Source organism: Leptonychotes weddellii, chromosome 14 (assembly GCF_054177405.1).
Source record: "Leptonychotes weddellii isolate Sample4059 chromosome 14, ASM5417740v2, whole genome shotgun sequence".
NCBI classification, from domain to species: domain Eukaryota; kingdom Metazoa; phylum Chordata; class Mammalia; order Carnivora; family Phocidae; genus Leptonychotes; species Leptonychotes weddellii.
Genome location: NC_138382.1, coordinates 62827363 through 62851151, shown reverse-complemented (window position 1 = coordinate 62851151; position 23789 = coordinate 62827363). Strand labels below are relative to the sequence as shown.

At 58.0% G+C, this 23789-nt stretch overlaps 1 protein-coding gene across 14 annotated transcripts in view; it reads right to left on the bottom strand.

The window, feature by feature from the left end:
- Positions 1 to 23499, bottom strand: part of COL27A1 (collagen type XXVII alpha 1 chain) — a 135753-nt gene extending 112254 nt beyond the window's left edge. For 6 of the 14 annotated variants that reach the window (XM_081803443.1, XM_081803446.1, XM_081803447.1 and 3 more), the window contains exons 1-4: positions 23002 to 23494; positions 16584 to 16654; positions 11594 to 13323; positions 3758 to 3811 (exon numbers count right to left, since the gene is read on the bottom strand). In XM_081803443.1, coding sequence (XP_081659569.1) covers positions 3758 to 3811; positions 11594 to 13323; positions 16584 to 16654; positions 23002 to 23066 — 1920 coding nt within the window. In that variant the 5' untranslated portion in view covers positions 23067 to 23494. Of the gene's footprint in view, positions 1 to 3757; positions 3812 to 11593; positions 13324 to 16583; positions 16655 to 23001 lie in introns of all 14 variants that reach the window. The other 8 variants (XM_081803442.1, XM_081803445.1, XM_081803451.1 and 5 more) reach the window with 4 other exon arrangements.
- Positions 23500 to 23789: the final 290 nt, after the last annotated feature.

Genomic DNA, 23789 nt, shown 5'->3' with positions numbered 1-23789 from the left:
GCTCAGAGAGGTTGAGAACTTTCTCAGGTCGCTCAGCTGCTCGGGGGCAGAGCTAGAGGTCAACCTCAGATGTGTGACTTCGGACCACAAGGCCTCGACCTGTGAATTTTACTTTACTGCTTCCCGGCTCTCTGCCCCTGGCCCAGCAGCTCGTCCCAGGCTAGCTCCCCGGGGCTCAAAGCGCACTTAGCGACCTGCTTCCCTCCACCACTGCTCATCACTTTGGTCTGTGCCATTCTCATCATGTGTGCCTTTCCCACCCATCCCCACCAGCTGCCACCCGCCCCGTCCTTCGAGGCCTGGCTCACATGCCACCTCCTCGAGGGGATCCTCTAGGACTTCTGCCTAAAGGCACCGCTCCCTTTTGACTCCAGCGGGACTGTGGTGTGAGCCTTTGGAGTTGAGAGCCCAGTGAAGGGAGGACTTGGCGTCTTCTGAACAAAGGTGCCTCCCTCCTGTGGCCACAGCCCAGCCAGAGAGCTCTCCCTTAGGTTCCTACGAGCTCTGAGCCGACAGGTCCTCCGGGGGCCTTGGAGCGGCTAGGAAGACTGGGCCCAGAGAGTCCAAGAGTCTTGGCCAAGTCACACAGCAGAGAGGTGGCCAAGGGAGGGCTGGGACCCGGGCCTGTTGGCTTAGGGTCCAGGGCTTATTTGTGGCACTCGATTTTCCCAGGTCCTATCTGAATCCTATAGAACAGCTAGAGCCTGCTATGTCCACTTTTCTCCAGCAAGGGCCTGGGGTAGGGTCTTGCAGCCAGTAATATAAACAGAGCCTGAAGAGCCGGGTCATTCCCGAGAGTCTTTGTCCAGCAGGAATAATCTGGAGCGTTGGGGGTGGGGAGAGGTGCCTCGAGAAGCCCAGTGGTGCCCCACCACACCAGCTTCTAGACACACTGCCCTTGTCCCTGGCCCCTCTTGACTCATCTGGCTAGCTGTGTATGAACTTGCTTCCTTCCTCCCTCTCTGAGGCCAACTTTCCAGCTGCAGCCTGTCACATTCCAACCAAGGCACCTCCCTCTTCCTCGATGCCTGAACAGGGACCCTCCCCTTCTCCAAACACATCAAAAAGGAACAGTGTTCAGAAGCTCGCTCGGCCTGGGGAATTGAGAACGGTGTCACTGGTGACCCTCCCTCTAAAATAGCCCGCTCTCCGGCCCTCTCCAGCATTCCACCGAACATGGTCAACCCGGCACATGGATGTGACCTGGAACCAGCTGTGAGCACCCCCCCTTCCCCAGCCTCCCTCTCCCCAACAGTCTTATGAGTAACTAGGACCCCCAGTAGTCTCTAAGGAATCTGGAAGACCTGAGATGCTCACCCCAGCCCAGGCTCCTGGGGTCTAACCTCAGAGCTCAGACGGAATCGGGCATAAGTTGGGTAGGCATGTTTGAGGAGGGGCCCCTGACCAGCACTCCAGAAACAGTCATGGACTGTGGGAGGCCAAGGGTGGCTACCTTCTCCCCAGTTGTGCCCCCAGCTGCCCCAAAGATGGAGGGCTGGAGCGCTCGGCTACCCCGTCTGCAGTGTGTGGAAGTGGGGGCTTCCTGCTTCCCCACCCCCACCTCCCCACCCCTCTCCAGCCACTGCCTTGCAAAGAAACGGAGCACATAGTTGACTGGGAGCCAAGCAGACCAATTCTATAAATGCTGCAGCCCAGAAAGCCGGGTATGGGGAGGGCCCAGGGATTCCCCAACAGCCTTCCACGGGCTGGGGAAGTATGTGGAGGTGGGAAGGGGCACACCATTGAGCTTTGGGCGACCTCAGGTAAGGCCCTGCCGCTCCCTAAGCCCCAGAGCCGTCATTCGTGCAGAGAGGAGCTGGATGGTCTACTTTTCGCATTCTACTATCTCTGGAATTTTATGATCTATGGAATTTCCAGCCTAGAAACAGGATGACGGTGGGGGGTGGGGGGTGGGGAGGGAGAGCACACAGAAAGCCTGAGAAGGATGTCGGGAGAGTCATTCCCTCACTCATGGAATTTCACAGCTTGGAAATATGGTTCCAAGGAAATGCCTTGGAAAATCCTGAGCGGACCCCATGCTTTATAGATGGGAAACTGAGGCCCAGAGAAGGGAAGGGATTTGTCTAAGATCACACAGCTTCTGGGGGGAAATGTTGTTGACTCCCAGACTAGAACTCTTCAGCAAACCATTTGCCCGGCACCTGCTGCGTGCATCGTGTGAGAAAGAGAAACAGGGCCTGGCTCTGGCCCAGAGGGGCTTGTTTGGGTAGACAGATAAATCAGCACAATAGATGGTTAAGATCATAGGTTCTGGGGTCAGACTGTCTGGGTCCAATCCTAGCTCCAGCATTGACTCTCTGGTTGACCTTCTCCAAAGTAACCAAACCTTTCTGAGCTTCAGTTACCTCGTCTGTAACACGGGGACAACATCAGAACCTATTTCTCGGGACGGCTGGGCTGGTGGGATGAGATCACGCATAGGCAGCTCCGCCAACAGAGTTCAGCAGTCTGTGCGAGCTTTAGGAAAGTGATCCATGGCATCCAGAGCAGCAGATAAACCGCTGCAGGAACTCGGAGAAGGGGGCTGTCATCAGAAAATGAGGTGGCATTTGATCTCAGCAGGGGATGGAGGAGGAGCTTCAAAGAAGGGCACACCAGGTCAGGTCAAGAGGCCGACCCGAGTAAAGGTGCAGAGGAGGCATTTGGATGGACAAACTGCCTAATAGTCAAAGGGCCTCATCCTGGTCCCAGACTGCAAGGTCCTGTGGCCAGCAGTAGTCCTGATACCTCTGTGGTCCCCAGCTCTGGGTATGTGCTCCATGGAGACTCTGGAGCCAGGAGGAAATGCCGCATCAGACAACAGATTCCAGAGCCCTGGGCCCAGAGAGCACAGGGCCAGGTCTGGAGTAATTGCATAACCAGAACCATCCGCTGGGCTCTGAACTAAAAATATGCCCCAGGCAGCTGTCTCTGCCAGAGCCTTGCCAGGCACCCAGCGTGGGAAAGGCTGATTCAGCCTGGGCACAGGTGCCAGGCATCACGGGTCTGAGCCCTCTTGGGAAAAGGACAGATTTTTCTCCAAGAGGACCCCCAGGGGTGCCAGCATACGGTTCAGGGCCTGGGTTCCCATCCTGGCTCTTCCATTTCCTATATGTTCGGCTTCCTCATTCCCAAAATGAGAATGATTATCCTGGCCCACAAGGGTCCGGGGGGGAGAGGGGCTCAAACGAGGCAGCGTTACATGTGTGCAAGGCATAACACATAGGAGTTCTTTTTCACACCAAGACTCAGGCTAGCTCATCTTAGGCCCTGCGGCCCTGCAAAGCCATCCTCCCGCCTCTGATCAAACCTCTCAGCATGGGGAGCTCCCCCCCGCACCTTGCTTGTGTCGGGATCCCCACCCCAGGATGGCCCTGCAGAGATGGGAAGATGGATGCAAGGGTCGTGTCCTCCCAAGCCAGCTTTTTTTCCTGGGCAGACACTGAAACCCAAGAGCTCAGGAGATGTGGTCTGCAGAAACCCTTTCTCCACTCCAGGTTGCCAAGGGTGATACCCACCATGAATACCTGAAACCCTGTAAGAGGTCGTTGCTGTCCCCATGCCATGCCCGTCCACACAGTGCCCCCGAAGAGCCCTAAGTCCACTCCAACGGACAAAGTGGAAAATGGGCACCCGCGAGGGGCAGGAAACAGCCTGAGGACACACAGCAAGGTAGCGGGGGAGCTCCCCTTAGGGGTAGGGGGACACAGGCCAAAGAGCCAACCAGAGCCCCAAAGGACAACGTGTGATCACTTACCCGAGGCCCCCGTGCACCAGGGGGTCCAGGGAGCCCAGGCAGCCCAGGGGGACCCTGAAGAAAAAGGCAAGAAGACAGCGTCAGTCCCAAGGGGCAGCAGAGAATGGGTTCAAGCAGTCGTTCCACAAGCCTGTCTAGAGCTCTGGGCATGGACACTCCGTGGCTGAGAAGAGGGGTTCTCTGAGGTCCCCGCCTAAGGAACTCATGCTCTTTGGGTTTTTCAGGCCTTTGCAGCTGCTGTTTCGTGGTCTTTGAAGTTTTCACCTTTTATTACTCAGCGAACTTACCCAGGGTGCTACCTCCTCCAGGAAGCCTTCCCTGATCCCTCCCCCAGGTTGAGTCAAGTCCCCTCTTTCCATTTTTTATTTATATATTATTTGGGGAATTGTCTGCCCCGGAGCCTGTCTCTCCCACTAGACCATGATCTCCTCAAAGGAACTAATTCTCTCTCCCCAGGGCTCAGCTAAATGTTTGATAAAATAAAGCAGCAAGAGATCTCAGAGCTCAGCCAACTTCTCCGCAGAGCCAGAGCCGAGAAGGGATTTGTCCAAGGTCACGCCAAGTATCTTTGCACCGAGGAGAGGCAGTGCTACATATAGGGTGTAGGCAAAGGCTTCTGCATCAGACAGGCCTGGGTTCAAACCCCACGCTGCCACCCACTAGCTGGGTTTGGGCAAGTTCTCTAGCCAGCCTGTGCCTATAAAATGGAGGCAATAATACCCTCTTCACAGGACTGTCACAGGATGAAATGAGAGACGGTAAACATTTAACACAGTGACTGGGGTCTAATCATCACTCAAATGTTCCATCTATTCCAGTGGTCACAGCCTGGTCCAACTTTCATCACTGCTCCCTGAGAACCTGCAACAGCCCCCTCATTGGTCTCCCTACCTCCACCCTCTCTCCTCTCCTGTCCTCCTCCCCACAGCCTTGTTCATCTTCCCAAGGCACTCCCCTGCTCAACGACATTCAATGGCTCCCTATTTCCCACAAGAGAAAGGCCTAACCCTGTAGCATGGAATGGAGGCGGCCAAGCAGACTTACTAAATGGAGGGCTGACCTTTGTTCAAATCCCAGTTTTGCCACTTAATAGCTAGAGACTGTGCAAACCCTTCAGTCTGAGTGTCCACTGCTCCCCATCCCCATGGGTTCAAGGGCCACGGCCCCGTCTACCCTGAAGGCATAAATGAGGATTAACTAAGTGCCTGATGTGAGGAACTGAACACGGAGCCTTCGAAGGAAGCCTGGCTTTCGAGGATGTGTGAGGCCTGGGGAATTCATTTGTTTCAAATAACCATCAACGAGATTCCAGGTTTCCTGCCCAGAGTTAAAATCAGTGTTGAAAACCCAGTACGGTTTGGCTGGTAATTAATCCAGATCTCACGCTGGGCAGCCTCGGTTCACAGTTCTGGCCTATGAACACCATGTGCTTGCTCGTCCATGAATAAAACTCAGAAGAGAGATCCAGACAGGCCGATATGGGCACCAAGGCCCCAGGGGCACTGGGAAGAGCCCGGGGTGGAGGGAGGGGGGTGGCTGCGTGGCCTCAGGCAAGTCCCAGACACCTCTGAGCCTCCAGGGACCTCTGGCCAAATTAGCAGCCGTCTTCCTTCCATCCAGAACCCCGGGGGCTGGGTGGATGTTTCTACTCTTCTATCTCGTTCTGCAGGTTTCCCTGCAGGGATTCAGGGCCAGGCTCCTCTCCGCTCCTCCCCAGGGGATCTGGGTTCACACTGGGCACCCCCACTTACGAGCTGTGTGGCTCTGGGCACGCTACTTCTGTTCTCCAAGCCTTCATTCTCAAAGTGTAAAATGAGGATATGACAGCCCCTAGCTGACAGATAATCTATAAAAAGTGCTAATCCTGGTGCCTGGCACACAGTTAATGCCCAAAAAGTTAGCTGTTGTTTCTGTTAAGCAAGCTGCTGGAAGCTCCCCAACTCAAAACTTTAAACCACCCTCCTTGGCATCTGTTTTGCAGGAAGAGCAAAGATTTCCCTTTCCAGAAGGCCCTCCCTGGCTCTGTTCTTCCAGGTGACCCAGAATTAAAGGGAAATGCAGGGGCTCAGGCTAAGCATGACTACAGGCCGTATCATCAGCCAGCCCTTTTAATAGATGAGAAACCGAAGAGAGCCTCAGAGCAACAAAACGACTTGCCCAAGGCCACATGGCTAATAGGCAGAATCTGGATTCAGTCCAGGACATTTGATTTGTTCTCCTATTCTGGGCAGCTTCCACGCAGAGAATCTTGGCTAAGTATGTCCTGACTCGGTGTGCAACCTTGGCTAAGGCCCTTCCCCTCTGTAGGCCTCTATGGAATGAGCATCCCGGAACCTTCCGAACCCGGGGCCCTTCCTGCGTTGCAGGGCGGCGGTGACTTCCTTCTCCAGTTATCTGGCAGGGGAGGAAAGGAGGACACCGTGCCCATCTCACAGAGAGGAAGGCCAAGGCCCAGCAAGGCAGGGCTCGTGCCAGGCTCCAGGGAGGGACAGTCCCTGGGAGGGATAGCTCCCTCAGGGACCCTGGTAGGGCCGCCGCTGTGGAGGCCTGGACACTCCCTCTTGACATTTCTTCTGCCCCAGAAACAGGGGCATCCAGGCTGGGAGTCTGACCTCACCCACAACATCTGCCGAGCAGACTCTAAGTGCCAGTTGGGACCCACGGCCCAGCCTGGTGATGTCAGGCCCCAGCCCGGCTCCGTGTCATAGCAGCCCAGCCCCCAGCTGCAGGCCTGGCCAGGCTCTCCTCTACCCAACCCCGGCCCGGGGCCTCCCCCAGCGGCCCAGCTGCGGCCGTAAGCCCAACCCTTCCCCATTCAGGACTTACTTTGTCCGTGGGTAAGTGAGGGTGGGCACCCCCTGCCCCCTCTCGCCTGATCCGGGACCCTGCCTGTTCTCCACGCAGTGGAAAAACGCTGCCATTTCTTTCCAGGGCCTGAAGCCTGAGCGGGTGACTCTGGGATGATTCACGAGGGCCGGGGTGGGATTTTCCACTCCACGCCGCAAACAACGGGGCCTCTGAGAGGGCCCAGAGCAGAGGGGGAGGGGAGCGGGGGCCAAGGGCCTGCCTGGGGGAGGTGAAGGAGGCCTGGGCTCCGGGGCTCGCACAAGCAGAGCCCTGATAACAAACAAGCAGCAGCTCTGGGCTTCCCCCAGGGGTCGTGGCCTCTGACAGCCGGACCTAGGGGAACCCCATCCCACGGAACAAGTCCACCCTTGTGTCCAGCTGCAACAGCCCGCCTGCCAAGCCTTGCAGAAAGAAGTAAGTCCCGGCTGGCATGGCCCCGGGCAGCAAGCAGAGAGGTTCCACAGGCCGAGGATCTGTGGGAGACCTGAGTCCCGGCCCGCGTGTGCTGCTAACTGCCGGTGACCCTGTGCTAGGACTCTTCAGTCTCTGGGCCTCTGCTCGGTGCCTGTGGCTTGATGGGGAGAGGCAGGGGACCTCAAAGGGCCCTCCCGCTTCTGACCATCTGAGCATACCGCTATTCCCAAGAATAGCCCTCGGGGCTCGGAGGCTTTTTCCCCAGTCTCTGTCCTAGGGAAGGGCCTCCTGGGCCAGGGCTTCTCCATGTGGCCTTACACAGATTACTTCATCTCCCCATGCCTCCAGGCCTCAGTTTGTCCAGCTGCAAAATGGGGATATAACACCCAGCTTCCAAAGAGACCGAAGAGTGCACAGAGTGAGTGGGCAGGGTATTTCTCTCCCTGCCCGGTTGGGGTTGGGTGGGGGTGGTGGACACTACAGACTACCTACTGTTCACACTTTAACTCTCACTGGGTTCTGGTCACACGTTCCCTCCCCTTGTACCTTCAGGTCAGACCTGTGTGCTTTGCTAGCTGCTGTCGGTTCCTTTGATGCTGCCCACACCTCTGCAAATAGCCCCTGCCTCAAACTCCCCTCAATTACCTTGTTCCCCACGTGGAGCTGCAGGATACAGCATGCCAACTGCTTAGCTCAGAGCCGGGCACATAGTAGGAGCTCAAAAAACAGTATGCTAAAGACAAAGCAAAACAGCCCTCGTTTCCCCTGGGTTCTAGATGATAACTGGGGTAAAGGGTGAATTTCTCAAGATCTAGCCCTAATTCCTAACCACCAACAGTATGAAGGCCCTCCTGAGTCCAGATACTCCCAGTCATCTTAATGCAGCGATACCCCCATCTCAACCATCAGCACATCAGTAAACAGCCACAACCAACCACTGGGACCAGGTTCTAGTGCTGGGCGCTTTATGTCCCTCATCTCGATCCACACAACAACTCTGAAACGTAGGTAGTACCGTATCCCCATTTTACAAAGGTAGAAACGGAGGCTCAGAGAGGTTAAGTGACTTGCCAAAGGTCACACAGCACCTGGCCCCTACAAGGCACTCAATCCATATTTGCTGACAGAACGAAAGAATGGCTGGATAAGGGAGTGGTTCAAACCCAGGTCACTCCAAATGCAAAATCTGTGCACTGTTACCCTCCACGCGGCCTCCTGACCCACCAGCAGCAGAGATCTGTGTAACCTCAAGGAGCCTGGCCTGGGAATCAAGACAACCTTTTTTTCTGCAAGGATCACATTCCTTCGTTCGTTTCACAGATAGTCATGGAGCATCTGCTGCGGGCCAGGCCCTCATCCGGGTCTCCCTGAGGTGACGCTTGCAAAAAGTGCAAGCGAGTGCAGAGGCCAGCAGCCTGATCATGAATAAATAAGGCCTTGACCCGCCTCCTCCCAGGCATGGGGCTTCTGTGCAGCTTCTGTGCAGTCTCTGTGAACCACAGCCTCCCCGCCCCTCCTCACCCGGGGCCCAGCTCAGCTTTTCCATGCTCCCCCGGCTGCTGGGGCTCCCACAGAGCTCCCTCCCTCCGTGGTTATAACTGCTGACAGGCCCGGGGCCCAGAGCTGTCTCGGCCTCTGCCAGTCTGTCTCCTGTCCCTGGGGACCACGCAGAACCCAACAGACCCAGCCGCGGCACCCCCCTCTGGCTCCCAAATAAGGTCCCACTTATTTCTGGGGAGGGAGCTCTTCCAAAGCTGTCAGAGAGGGGAGACAGCCCTAGGGAGAGGAAAGAAGTTCCCCAAGTCACCCAGCAAAAACAGATCTCCAAGAGGCCCTGGAGATCACCCAACTCGCTTCCTCACAGGAGATGGGAGCTATTCTTAACTTACATTCTGCAGAAACCAGGGCTTAGCGTGGCTCAGGGCCACAGAGCCAGTAAGGGGTGGAGTCAGAATTGGAACCCAGGTCTGCACGTCCCCAGACGGGGGACAATTAAGCCCCCGACCCAGAGCAGCACAGCTTCTGCTCGGCTGGGACTAAATCCCAGATGTGTATGGCGGTCGGAGGCAGGGACGAGGGGACAGACAGAGCCCTGCCACCGACGCTCAGAGAAGCCACTTTGGTGATGGGGCTTCTGGGCTCTGCCGAGATAGAAATGCCCAGTTTGCCACCTGCCACATGGTGGGCTGGACAAGGCTTCTCAAAGTTTTTTGGGTTCCTATTAGAGTGAGGCTAGGTTCCAAGCTGAGGGAGGGTGGGATTAGGGGACAGGGTAGGGCAAGAGGCAGGATGCTACCCAAGCAGACTGACGCCCTCCCTCTGGCCCTGGGTCCTTCAGGGTTGGAGAAGCAGGGAGAGTCAGTGGCCTCTCTGGACATCAGGGACCCAGCGTCGTATCCCAGTCCCTGCAAGAACATGTGAGGTGCCCTTGGCCAAGTCTTTTGTCCCTCTAGCCACTGTCCCCTGATCTATAGAGCAGGGGTCAGCATACCCATCCTGCCCTCCTGGACCAGGTCCCGTGAGGTTCTAAAGGAAGGTACCACTCCTGTTACTCATAAATCTGAGAGGTATAGAAACGACAGATTCTCTAGACATTATCTTCCTTTGAGGCCAAGGACAGGGCCTGACACATCTTTGAAGCCCCCCAGCCTCCGGGCCCTTAGAGTCTCAGAGTGGACACTCAGGGGAGTGGGATGGAATGTGCCAGTCTTAGCATCTGGCACTGGGGCATCAACTTCAACTCTGCTGTGTGCCCTTGGGCAAGTCCTGGCCCTTTCTGGGCATAGTCTCTAAGCTCCTCACCTGCCCAGTGAAGAGCGTTGAATGGAATGATCCCTAAGCGCCATCGACTGAACAGGTTGACCCCTTTGATCATGGGGAAGCTCAGGAAGATCTGGAGTGAGACCTCACCCCTGCTGACTCACATCACCGAACCCCGAGGGGAAAGTATGTAGCCCGGGCATCCGATAGGCTCAAAGTCAGAATCTCTACCCTAAAAACCACTCCTGTTCCAGTTGTGCTGGCTTGGACATGGCTGTCCTCTCTCCACCCCACATGCAGCCTCGGGAGGCAGGGTTGACCTCCTCCACTGGATGGGGTGGAGACCCTGAGCCTCACACCCTCTCTCAGGGGAGGACAATTCACCCCCTTTTGATCTCACGGCCAGTGAGCCCAGCACCCACACAGCTTGGGAAGCCGAGCTGGCAGGGCTCAGAGGCACCCGGTGCCTGAGTCAGGCTGGGCAGCCTGGAGGGGTGAGAAGCGGTCCTTTTCTCAGCTCCCAACCTCCTGCCCTAACAGTCTCAGAGCACAGGACTTGAGCAGAGCGTTGACATAATTGCAGAGCAATGCATACAATTTCCATAAGTTCTACAATATGGTTACAATAAAAGCGGGCTCTCAGTCCCCTTGGAGACAGGCTGAATAAATATTATTCCTAATGATTATTAAAACTCATTAAGTGTGTTTGTAAGGCCTGGGAATTCCCAGCATCTGCCACCATCTCCACATTGTAGGGAGCCTAACCTCAAACACAGAGCCTGGTGGGAAACCCGGCCTCAGGGAGGAGAAAACTACACGGTGGACATCTCCAAGGCAGGAGAACAGGGCTGAGGCCTGAGCTCTCTGGAAACTCCATCCCCTCCACTCCCCGCCCGGAGGAATTGGCCTCCAGCTGCAGAAAGGTCGTTGCCCCTGGAGACAGTCCCAGGCATTCTGGAGGCACCGGGCCTGAGAACATCTCCCGCACGTGGAATGTTCTTTCTCCTTTCCTTGACTCTTCAGGCCCACCCTGATCCTCCTCACCCCAAACTCCTCTACGGGGGCCACAAATCAAACATCTATAGGAACCAGGCAGGTAAAATACACAGGGGAAAGGACTGGGTTGGAAGCCCCACATCAGGAGATGTGGGGACACACGGGAGCGGGCCCGTCCTGTCTAAAGGGGCAGCTCTGAGTGGGCCGCAAGCCACGGGCTACTGCATCTGTCCCCCTTCCAAGAGAAGCTGGTCACCAGGTCTTTTATAAGAAATCTCCCACATTTTTAAAATGTTAGTAACCTATTAAATATTTTTAAACAATGCTGCATGTGCCAAACAAAACATGTTCAGGGCTACCCGTGTGTGACCTTTGTCCAATGCCCCCAGATGAGCTGGTGGGCTGGAGGAGCTCTCCTCCAGGAGTCAGGAGAGCTGAACTCTGGAGACCGCGTGACCTGGGGCCAGTCAGCCAGCTAGTAGTTTTCCTTAAGCCACTTGACCTTCACAGTTGGGTTAGCAAAGAATGACCCGGGGCCTGGACCCGCCCAAGCACAGGCGTGCTCTTCACCCGGCGCTGGCCACCAAACCCAAGGCTACCCCAGTGGACCATGGATCACAGCAGAGCGGGCAAATCACGAGCACCATGGAGATAGAGGAACAGGGGACCTGCGTGTCAGCTGAGGCCCTGCCCATAACCACCTCCCTGCTCTAAGCTGCTTCTCCAGCTCTGCCCTAATGCCAGGAGTAGCCACTTGCCCTGACTGCCCCTGCCACCCCCTTGAGCTCCAAGCAACATGCACACCTCACCCCGTCTTACCGGCAAACCACAGTCTCCCTTGGGCCCTGGAGGTCCCATCAGCAAGGGGAAAGGCGTGGGTCCCGCCAGGTGGAAGAGTGAATAGCTATGACTCGTGGGCCAGGGACTGGAGGACAGGAATTGCGCCGGGGCCAATGCCGGGGCCGGGGTGGTGGGCCGGCGGGGCCGGGACTGTCTGGGGCTGGGCCTGGTTGTCAGATCATTCAACAGAACATCCCTGGCCGCCTTCCCAGGTCTGAGGGGCACGGGCTTCCGGGGGTTGCTCTTGGGTCTGGCTTTCTTTGTGGCTTCTGATCCAGAGGGTTTCTTGCTTCTGGTGGGGGCCGAGCCAGGAGCAAGGGTGGGAGGCATCGTTGTGGCTGGTGGAGCAATCCTGGGAGAGCCAGGACGGGTGACAGGTGGCCGGGGCAACGCAGTGGGTCGGAGAGGTCGGTGGGTGACGGTGCGGGCAGGGGCTGGCTCACCGGCATGACTACTCATCTTGGCCTCGGTCGGGCCCGCTGGGGGAAAAGGCTTTTTGGGGGAGCCAGTGGCCAGAAGTAGAGGCCGAGTGCTGGGTAGCAGAGGTCTGGGCATCACAGGGGTCCTCTGGATCGGCTTCACTGAGGGGTGGGAGGCTTTGGCAGGAAGTGGGTGGGAAGTGGGGGGCACTGGCTTCCTGGTGGGTGGGGCTGATTTGGGGAAGGAAGGCTGAGCTGCCTTCTGGGTGGGGCGGGGCTTTTTGACGGGGCCTACTGAAGGAGAAGGGACCGAAAGCCTGGCTGGATGACTTTGGGGGATCTTGGTGGCCGCGTTCTTCCGCAATGGCTGGACAAGTGTGGTGGAGCTAGCCGGAGAGGCCGGGGGCACGGGAGGGAGCACTCCCCCGGCTGACAGCTTGGCAGGTGGCAGCGGGATCCGGGCTCGGGCCCCTGCGGCCGCACGCCGGCCCGGCTCTGTGGCGCTAGTCCTCAGGGGCTTGGCGGGGGTGGCGGGCACCACAGTCCCCCTGGGATCCCTGCTTGCTGGCCGTGACCCCAGGGCTGGCGCGGCAGTGGTCAGGTTCTCCAGGCCTCGCAAGGCAAGGTCGGTCTGGAAGGTGAAGGCTGTGCCAGGGTCTCGGGGCAGGAGGGGTCCCAGCTGGGGCCGGTGTACGTCGGCCTGACCACACTGCTTCCTCAGGTGGGTACAGTAATTGTGAGCGACCTGCGTCACAGGGTAGATACTGAACTGGCACAGGGCGCCTTCAAACTGGACCGCGTGCGGGTTCATCTTCCCAAAGAGGAAGGAGCCCTCGGGGTCGAGGGCTGGGTCCTTGGGGAAAGGCAGCGGGACAGACACCCGGCGCTGCCCACACGCTGTCACCAGGGTGACAGTGCGGCCACGGAGCTCCAGGGCGAGGTGATGCCAGCGCCCGTCGTGCATGTCGAGGTCCAAGGCCACAGAGCGCCGAGGCCCCAGGTGGAGGACCATCTTGCCGGGGAGGAACTGCAGGCCCAGCTGCAGCTTGCGCTTCCGGCTACGGACGGCAAAAAGGAAGGCATGGTTCACCCGGTGGGAGCAGAGGCTCAGCACCAGCGCCAGCTCTGTGCCCAGGGCGGCAGGAATGACGGCAGCCGTGGGGGCCTGGAGCCGGCTCCGCTGCGTAAAGATGAAGCCCGATGGGAACGGAATGACCCCCGGGGGCGGGGGGCTCCGGCCACCCCCTGCCTTCGTCCAGCTGAGGCCCAGCCGCTGGAGGACATCCACATCTGCAGAGGGAGGGCAGAGGGGGAGAGGGCGCGGTCAGGGCCAGACCCCCTCCAGGTGCCCAGACGGGGAGGACGGTCCACCCACTGCCCCGCCCCCCCTTCCCCCGGGGCCCCACGCTCGCGGCCGGGACTGCGGAGTCGGAACCAGTCCCCTGTCTGGCCGAATGACCCTGCCTGTACTCGTTTACGACACAGACCCTGGAGCCGGACTTCCTGAGTTCACGTGTGACTTTAGTGCCTCAGTTTCCTCATCTCTGAACTGGGATGACGGTACTGCCAAACTCAGAAGTCCGTCGTGAAGGGTAAATGAGCTAGCACTCTTGAAATAAGTGCCTGGCACCCAATAATCGCTGGCAAAGGACAGCTGTTTGTGCCAGAAATAATGACCCTCACCGAGTGTTCAGGATGTTTCCCCTTCTCTGTCTCAAAAGCCCGTCTCCTCCAGGAAGCAGTCCCATGAGTGAGGGAGCAGGGTGACAGGAGTGGACGGGTCACAGGAGCTCGGTAAGGATGTCCGGCGGGCCTGATTGGTTTGACCCGCTTTAGGAACTTCCCCAGCCCCCGCCCCACCCCCTAGGTCTCTCTGTGGCCGGAGCTGCTGTCTGCATAGAAGAGGACAGGTCCAATGACTGCCCCTCGCCCTGTGCAGCTTTGGACAGAGCAGAGGAAGTGATCGAGGCATCCCTGCAACCTCTGTCCTCTGGCGAAGCGTTTGGAGGTCGACAGCAGCCTGGCCAGGTCACATCCACCCAGTAATTACATCGGTGGGGCTCGCCAGCGCCAAAGGAGGGCTTCCAGCGTGTTTATGGAAAGGCTTCCTGACCTTGCCTCTCACTGGGTCATTCGACTTCCTTCGGTTGGCTCAGCTGCCGGTGTCTGTAGAAGCCAGCTCCAGAGCTCCGACTCGGAAAGGAGAGGCTGCCTCTGGAACTAGGGTCTGGCTTGGACCCTCAGCTCCCTCCCACCCCCCAACTCCCCCCCCCCCCCGCCCCGAGCTCGGCAACCTAGGCCCCGAGAGTGGTATGTGGGGTCTGCGTGGGGCTGGATGCCACGCTTAGCCCTTGGCCCTCAGCCAGCAGCTGTGAGATGGATGGACAGATGGATGGATGGACAGATAGATGGGCCGGGAGAAAATGAGTGCCACACATAGCAGGCTCTGGAGTCAGAAGGCCGGACTTGAGAGCCAGACAAAGACACCTGGGAGTCTGGACTCTGAGCCTCAGTTCCCTCTGCTGTAAATCGAGGTGGTGAAGAACGCCTACATCATAGGGTTGTTGGCTGTCCTCACCATCCTTGTCCAGACACCTCTGGGCAAGTCTCTTCCTGACCCCTGAGCCTCAGTTTCCCTGCCTGTAAGACAAGGGAAACCAGACCTGGAGGCGGCCACAAAGTGCTGACGATGTTCTAAGAATGCTATAGTCGCAGGCTGCTTTTTCGGGCTGGCTTGACTTGAAGACCTGTCTTCCTCCCTAAGGATCTGCGGGCCTTCATTTCACTTCAAATTCCTCCCTTCTCCCACCTCCGTCTGTCCTGAGCTCCTAAGCTAAAATAAACCGCGGCTCGAGGATTCTCTGGGTAGTGGTGTATCTCACACGTTGTCATCACAGAAACGCTCCTATTAGCACAAACGACTACTCACTACGATCAACTTCGAAGGGAGGAGGCACTTGCTGGAAAGGGGGAGGGCAGGAAGCCACCTCTCCCTCCCCTCGTCCCACCTCGGCGGCCCCTGGAGCGCCACCCCCACCCCGCCCCCCGCACTACATGTCCCCACACACTGCATCTTTGGTTGCTTCCACTTGCCTGACCAGCACCACCGATGAGGCCCCCCTGACCGTCCCCTCCAGGTGGGTTTCAAAGCTGACACCAGCCAGTCTCCAGGCCTCCCCCACCCCAGAGACGGTCTGCAGGGCAAGGGCAAAGCTCCACACTCTGACACCCGAGCTGGCGGAGGCCTCTGACCACCGTGGGCTCCACAGGGGATGGACAAGGACTGTTCTTGCCCAAGTGTTCAGGTAAATAATATAATTAACAGCAATAATAAACCCCAGGATTTATTGAGCACTTCCTATGAGCCAAGTGCTTCACGTGCTCTATCTCGCTCGATTCTCTCCATCATCTATAAAGAAGATACTGTTTATCATCCCCCCCCCCGCCCCTTTACAGAGGAGGGTCAGAAAAGTTCGCTACAGGAACTAGCCCAAGGTCACACAGCCTATAATAAAAGGCACAGCTGGGACTTGAATCCAGATCACCTGGTTCCAGGGTCTCTGTTCTTAACACTATGCTATCCTGAGCTGGAGCCCCTCAGCCTCGTTGGTAAGTGGGGTGGAGAGACATCCAGAATCCAGGGGAGAGGAGCTAGGGGCCAGAGGAACGAATGCAGCCCAAGGCCAAGCTGGAAGGACCCTGCCAGCTGGCCGCCGCGAGATCCCTTTATTACATAAACCTGGCTCCACGCAGCTCCGGCCTCTCCCCAATACCCCCCACCCCCCGTTGCCTGACTCAGGACTCTGGACAGCTGTTCACCTACTTTGTGGGGGAAACAGCAAGCTCGGAAAATATGACATTTGCACAAAATGTTGCCGGGCAGCCGGAGTCTCTTCCGGGCATGGCCCTCCCCTCCCGGGGACCCAATCCCTGCCGGCGGCCAGGTCAGGCCACAGGGGCTCTGGGAGTGCCCTGCTGCCCGCCCCGGCACACGGGCATGCATGGAGGAGGGGAAGAGCCGCTATTTTAGGAGGCCTTGTGGCTGTTTGACAAACAGATGTGGGAGAGGTTTCAGTTTCCCCGGACAGCTGTGTAGCCAGGCCACTGCTGCTCTGGCCCCCTGGCCGGGTCCTCGGGGAGGGCAGGGAAGAACAGGATCTCACGGCAAGTGGGGGGAAGCCGTGGCCTTCATGCCTCCTCTCAACAGATCCTGGTATAACCACTGTACAAATCAGGACGACTGAGGCTTACTGAACCAACGTGATTCATTCCAATTCTGCCCCCCGCCCCCGTGGGAGACAAAGGGTCACCGTCCCACATTCCTGCCTCTGAGCCCTTCCTAACCCTTACAAAACTTCAAATGTCAGTCTTCCCAGCCTGGAGAGAATTTGCCAATGATGGGCTCCATTCTACTGAGAGGAAAACTGAGGCACTGAGTTCCAATTAGGGGCATGGCTGTCTCCTAGCCCTGAGTTCTCAGGTCTCTTCTGCCCTTCCTTGTCCCCCCACCCCCACCCCCCACCGCCCGCACAAAGAGAAGGGAGGATTACCTTCAGGAGCTCCTTGGGTGGAAGCCAGGTGACAGGCAAATGAGACTAAGATCCAGGTGAAGAGAAACCCCCTAGAGACGGGAAGACACAAGCAGAGGCGGTTATCAGCTTCTACCCTGGGGCCCAGATCTGCCTGGACACTGGGAGGGGACCACCCAGTACCCCCCACCCCTGCCCCGGCCAGGCTCGCCCGCAGAAGGCGGGGGCCAGGGGCAGGCTCTAGGACCCCAGAGGGTAGCCCACGCTCCTGGGGTTTCCAGGTGCAACCTCTAGGGGCAGGACCTGCTCAGGCAGCACAAGTCACAAGTACAAACGCTGTTTTTTACAGATCGATAAACCAAGGTCACAGGGCAGGGAACAGTGGGCAGAATGCCCTGGGCATCAGGAGACCTGGGGTCCAGCTTCAAATCGGCCGCTGACTCGCTGGTCAACAAGGGGCCAGCCCCTCCCCATCTCTGGGCCTCAGCCCCCCATCTGTACTATGGCCTCACAATCCTGAGGCCCAGTGGACAGCAGAGCCAGGACTGAAAGGTCAGTGGGAAGACCACACTGGTCCACGTGGATGACGGACATCCTCAAAGGACAGAAGCGACGAGAACTCCCTCTCTAGACACAAGGTGGAGGGGGAGAAGGCCCCTTAACCAGGACCAGTGCGTGCTAAGGAAGCTGCCTACTGGGCTTCACGCTGCCAGAGAAAGGGAGTGGAGAAAACAGAGAACATAATGGGGTGTCAGGCAGACCCAGGCACAAACCCGGCCCTGTTGCCTACCAGCTGTGTGACCCTGGATGAGTCACTCAGCCTCCCTGAGCCTGCCTCAGGCTCTGCAGCGCGGCCGACACTCCCTATCTTACCGGCCAGGCGTGAGGATTAAATGAGCTCATGCCTGTCAAGGGCTCGGCCTGGTGCCAGCCACAGAAGTGCTCCTTCGGCATCACGGCTGCCCGTGAACTCTGGGGCCTGGAAGGGTTAATGCTCTGCTCCACGGCTCCTGCCAAGATGGGCAGAGGCAGTGATCCGATTTCACCTTCCTGTGGGAGCAACCACCGGCGACACCCGAAGCCACCCGGGGCATCTGATCCCCAAGCGGGCAGAGGGGAGGGCGGCACGTGGCCAAAGCCAGCCGGCCAGGATGCAGGCAGAGAAAACCGAGACCGGCGGGCGGTGCGGGCTAAGGCTGGGACACACAGGCCCAGGATCCATTTCCAAGAGGAAAGCTAGAATGGTGTGCTTCTGGGGAATCACGTAATCCAGGAAACCCGTCTGCTGTAATTGATGTCTGGCACCCCACGTTCTTCCCAGCTCCCTAGGCGCCCTAGAAAACCAGCTCACACCCTCTGATTTAATGGCAATTACTCCAACTTAATTGCAATTATAATCAATAGTGATCCTGACTGGGCACCGTGGAAGACACTGGTGATTACCTACCCACAGCCATTCCCCTGCCCTTCTTGTTCAGGGAGGCACAGACTTCAGAGGATACTGGATGAATCCGGATAAGCCTAAGCCAATCTTGGGGATTTCATCTGCCATGCCAGTGACCGGTTTAGGCATGCATACATGACCCAAACATGGTCAGTAAGATGTAAGGGATGCCTCTTAGGGCCCCTGGGAAAGTATTTCAAAGGGACAGAGAGAAGGTTTTCTTCTAGCCTTTGTATGTTATTGAGCGAGGATGTGTTGCTGCTGCAGCCATTTTGTGCCCATGAGGTTAACAAGCTCCATGAGCACGTGAGGGTGACAGAATGGAAAAACAGTGCATATTTGATGACACTTGAGATGCTGAATTAGCAAACCCTATCACTGTCTTTCCTTCAGACCTCTTGATATGGGAGATAATAACTCCCTTTGTGTAAGCCACGTCGAATTGGGTCTTCAGTTACCCACAGCATAAGGCAAACTAGCTGCAAAAGCACTCAGATGCTGAGGGTGGTCCCTCGAAAGCCTTCTCCAGAATCTGGGCCCTTGCACATGCTGCTCCCAAGTGCTCCTGACACCACTCTTTTGCCTGGTCAGTTCCCACGCACACGGTAGATTCCAGCTTGGGCGTCACCTCCCACAGCCCACTGCGAGTACCTCACCACAGCAGGTTTCGCACGTGAGCCCACTGCCTATTTTCCTATTTCCCTTTCTAGAACAAGTCCCTGAAGGGTAGGAAACACATCTGTCTTGTTCACGTGTATTCCCAGCACCTGGCACACATGTTGTAAACGTTCAGTGTATCTTTGTAGAAGAAGTAAATGGTACCTGGTATTACAGGACTCTGGACTTTAAAAGCATCTCCCCAAAGGCCCTCTCTACCTCTGACTTTTTTCCAGGGTTGCTCCTGGATAATCCTCAGCTCCCCCTCATTCTCTCCAATCTGCTGCCACTGCTGTGAAAATGTCCTTTTTCACGGGGCCAGTCCTCCCTGCCGCCACGGGCCTCGCCTCCAGCTCACCGCTAGCAATGACTAAAGGTCAGAGCGCCTAGCTGGCCTGGCGTTGCCTGGGGAGAAGAGCAGAAGTTGACCCTTCTGGCATGACCTGCCCACTTGAAGCCATGGCAGCCTCATCAGCCCTGAAAAGAAACGACAGGAGGCTTTGTTTGATGTGACAAAAACTGAGGCTTAGGGAGGGCAGGTACCTCCTCAAGGTCACCCTGGGTAGGCTCTGGGGTCATAACTCTTCAGTACTATTTCCCACGTGCACCAGGTAGACACTCCAGGAAACTGGAGCCAGACCAACTGGGGAAGAGCTATCCCAGTCGTGACAATTCCCAAAGCACAACTAAACAACTAACTGCCTAACAAAGGGTCTGAGAAGTCCTGCAATGAAGACATGGACAGGGCTTTCTGTCTATCGGCAGTCCCCAGACTTAGAGGACCAGTGAACTCCTTTTCCCTGGGAACGCCTGCTCTGAAGACACTGCGCCTCACTTCCCAGTGTCCCAACAACCTCGTTTCTGTCCCATCTCCTCCATCCTCTCTTCCCGGCCCCTTCCAGGCACAAGCCCTCACTCCTTGAATGTCTCGCTGTATGATGTCACGTCCACGCTGCTGAGGATGCTTCCCAAGCTGATAGAGAGAGAGCAGGTGGAGAGGAGAAGGTGTAAGAACCATACATGTCCTTAGTCGATTTTTCTGGCTGCGGTTAGGCCAAGGTGACCACTCTGGAGAGAATAAGGATACACTTGGGGGAAATATTTTTAATCCCTGAAGGTCAGGAGAAAGAAGACTCACAGGACGATGGGATCAGAATCTTTGCTTCAATTAAGTTTCCCACCACCATGGCTTCCAACTCAAGAATTTCAGCCCTGAAGGCCTGTTACCAATGTATTTGCCCCTCCATTCATTCACCATGACACCTTCTCAGACCTGAATTCTGTGTGCACTTGACTCATATCCTGCCAAAGCAAAGAGTGGGAATATACAGCGGGAGAAGGTCCTCTGAGATCAGCTAGAGGCCAGATTCCAGTCCCATCCCCTCATTGTGGAGATGGGCAACTGAGGCCCAGAGAGGGAAAGTGACTTGTCTAAAGCCACACAGCATGTCAGTGACCCACATCATCCGACTCTACTACTTAGCAAACAGTCCTTTCCACTTGACTTGTCTCTCGTGGAGAAGAAATTGGACACTTACAGGGGCTTCCTATCTGCCAGAGACGGGAGTCCAGCCTTTACCAACAGGAAGAGAGACACGCGGCCTAGGGAGCCAACAAGCCATCTAAAGTGAGCTCCAGGCCTGGAAAGTTGGCTCCCGGAGGGAGGCCCTGCTGACTCTTTTGCCCCCGTTCCAACGCTGTTTAGGCTACTGCTAATAACGTTTAGTGCCTGTGTTGGCTCAGAGCTTTGTTCTTCCCGACTTCTGTTTTCACCACTGACTCGTGGGCTTTGGCTCAGGGAACCCAGGGCTCCAGAATGTCGGGAAGACCAGAGCAGACAGGAGGCAGCTGAGATGGGAGCTACCTAAGCGTTAGGGAACCTGACCTTGGGGGCACAGCCTGGCCACACAGCCCTCCAGGAAGGGAACCCAGGTGTTCCTACCCCTGCAAAGGGCCCTCTGCCCGCACACCAAATGTGGCTACTCTGGGACCACCAGAACCTACAGCTGCTATGCTTGGTGGGAACACACAGGATCGTAAGAGACCCATACCAACTTGAACGTCCACCAAGAGCTCAGAGCTGAGACCCAGGGCACCATAAAACACACAAGGAAAGCAGCCCTGTGGACTCCCGGCTTGGCTGTGCGCTCAAGGGACAAGCTGGGCAGGCAGCTGGCCTCAGGACCGCAGAACAGCAAAAGGGGGACGGGCCTGTCCCATCTGCCTCCGTGGACCGGCCAGGCCACCTTGTGCCCAGACAGCTGCACCCAGGCTCCTCTCTTCACACCTGATACCTCTTCCATGGGAACACAGACAGGTCATCTGTCCAGACAGGATACAGCCCAGAATTTTCAGTTGACTCACACATCCATTCAAGATGAAGTGAATAATAATACAAATAATGGTGGCCATTTATTGACCATTTACTACATGCCAGGCACTGTTCTAAGCCCTTTACGAGCATGGTCCTCCATTAAACCTCACTAAACCTTGTGAGCTGAGAATTAAGCTGCCCCTTTTTCGGATCAGAAAGAAGGGAGCACAGAGGCGGGGGGGCCTGCCCAAGCTCCCACGGCAGTCAGGATTCACACCGTCTGATCCCAGGGCTCCCTCCGCCCTGCAACCTGCCACCCACCGGGCCAGGCTGCGGGATACCAAGAGGGTCCCCTGGACACAGAGCGGGGAAAGGAGAATATGCCACCAAAGTAACAGGCAGAATGTGCTCAGACAGAGACAGGGAGTGGGTGACATAGGGAGGGCAGGCCCCCAGCCAGTGCACCCCACCAGGGGAGCTGATGGCCATTGAGGTGAGACCTGAGGGGCAGCAGCGCATGTGAAAGCCCCAGGACGGGGAGCGTTCCAAGTACAGGGAGGAGAGGGAAGGAGAGACGAGACCAGCGATGTGCTCCATAGTGTCATGGAGCCTGGTCTGGGAGAGGTAAAGAGGAGCAAGGCTGCAAGGCACGCCAGGACCAGAGGGCACAGGATCTGGGGCACTGCTGTGGTGAGGGAGGCAGCGAGACTGGGCAAGGCAGAGGCCGGGCCTCAAAGCAGCGTGACTGCCCATTTGCCCAAAGCTCGGGCCCCACTATGGGGTGCTCTCCTGGCACCACTTCTCTGCCCAACCACTGGCATCTGCCTTGGCACAGGGTCTTCTGGAGAAAATGAGTCAGCAGTGTGCTTACTGGTGCTGTGTGTGTGTGTGTGTGTGTGTGTTGTGGTGGGGGGTGGGGGAATCTCAGCCAGGCAGCTTTTTCCAAGACATGGGAAAGGGGGGGGGGGGCATCGTCCCCCTGATTCCAGCTCAGAGGGGGCAGGGCATGGTGGAGCAGGGCGGAGCTACAGCCCTGACCAGCCTCTTGGGAATGTCCTCTGATTCTGGGGGCAGGATGGAAAAGGAGCAAGTCCTGCGCTTCTCTGGGCAGCGAGCATGAGCCACAGCGCACAGGGCCCTGAGGGCTGCTCCCACCCTTTCTCACTCCCACACACACCCACACTCAGCGACTCGCTCTTGCACACACTCACTCTTTACAACTACCCCACCAGCCCCTGGGTCCCAGCTCCTCCGCAGTCCCTCCTTGGAGATTCCCTGCCCCTCCCTGGCCCCCAGTCTCTGCCTCTGTGCAATGACTCGGTTGTCTTCAGGGCCCTTTCTATTCTGACATGCTGGCTCTCACTTTTTCTCTCTCACACACGAAAAATGACAGGAACTGAGACACACACACACACCCCCCCCCAGCCCCCAGAGAAGCGGGGAAACACTGAGACGCGCAGACCCAAACAGACCGACACACACGAGGAGACTTCCAGAAGCAGGGGACGTGCAAAGCCACACAGACGCTGAGACAGGAGAAGCCGAGAGCCGGAGACCTAGACGCTTGCGGATAGTTTCACGAGAACACACTGACTTACAAGCTCGGGACCTGTAGACACCGACCCCGGAACACACCGAGACAGCCAGAAACGGACACCCTTCCTCCCCCAAGCGTCCCCAAAGCCCCCTCCGCCCGCAGCCCGCCGCCCCAGGCGCCACCACCCACCCCCAATCCCGACCCCCAGGGCTGGCTCCGCACGGACCCTCCCCAGCACGGCCCCCGCCCCAACGCGACCGCGGAGCCGGGCCAGCGGGGCAGGGCAGGCAGCGCTCGCCAAGCCTCGCCGGGCCGGGGGCGCAGCCCGCGTTAACCCTTGGCGGCCCGCCTCAGAGGGGCGCGGGAAGGGGCAGGAAGCCGACGTTCCGGGGAAGCGTCCGGCGCGGCGGGGAACCCCAGCCCTCCCCCCAACCCGGGCTGGAGCAGCAGGAAGCTGGGGAGGGGGCGTCCCCGAGCTCGTACTCACCCCCCGCGCGCCGCCGCCGCCGCCGCCGCTGTGCCTCGGGCCCCCCGCGCCGATCCCGCTCCCATGGCGGGCCCCTACTTCATGCTCCCGAGCCCGGGGGGCAAGTGTGGGCGCGCCCCATGGGGCCGCCAGCCCCCCGCCCCGCCGCGCCAGGCCGGCTCAGAGCGCGCGGCCCCCGCGCCCCCAGCGCAGCCCCGCGCCCAGGGGCGCCGGAGCAGGCAGGCAGCGCGGCCGGGGCCCCGCGGGCACCCGCGCCAGGCCCATGGTCCCAGGAGTCCCGGCGCCGCGCTCGTCCCTGCCTCGCTCTTTTTCTGCTTCCACCGAAAAGGAAGAAGAAGCAGGCAAAAAAAAAAAGAGAGATCAAACTTTTGCAGGCGGGCTGCTGGCGGTCCCCGGAGGCAGAGCGAGGCCGGGCGAAGGCGCGCGGAGGGCGGTGGAAGCTGCCTCCCCGCCGGCCTGGGGGAGGAGAGGAAAAGGAAGGATTTGGGGGAAATGAAGGCGATTTAAAGTCTCGGCCCGCGGTGGCTCTCCACCTTCTCTCCTCCCCGCGCCGAGCCGCCCTCTGCTGCCCCATGCTGCCCCCTGCCGGCCGCAGCCGGTCACACAGCCTCGGCCGGCCCACGGCAGCCCGGCAGAGACACCCCCACCTCTGGGCCCCCCCAGTAAAAATGGGGAAACTGAGATTCACAAAGAGGAAAGAGACGGCCAAAGCTGCACAGCAGGGCGACCACAGTTCGGAGATTTGGGGCTTCTGGTTTGTGAGACTGGGGGGTGCGGGGTGGGGGAAG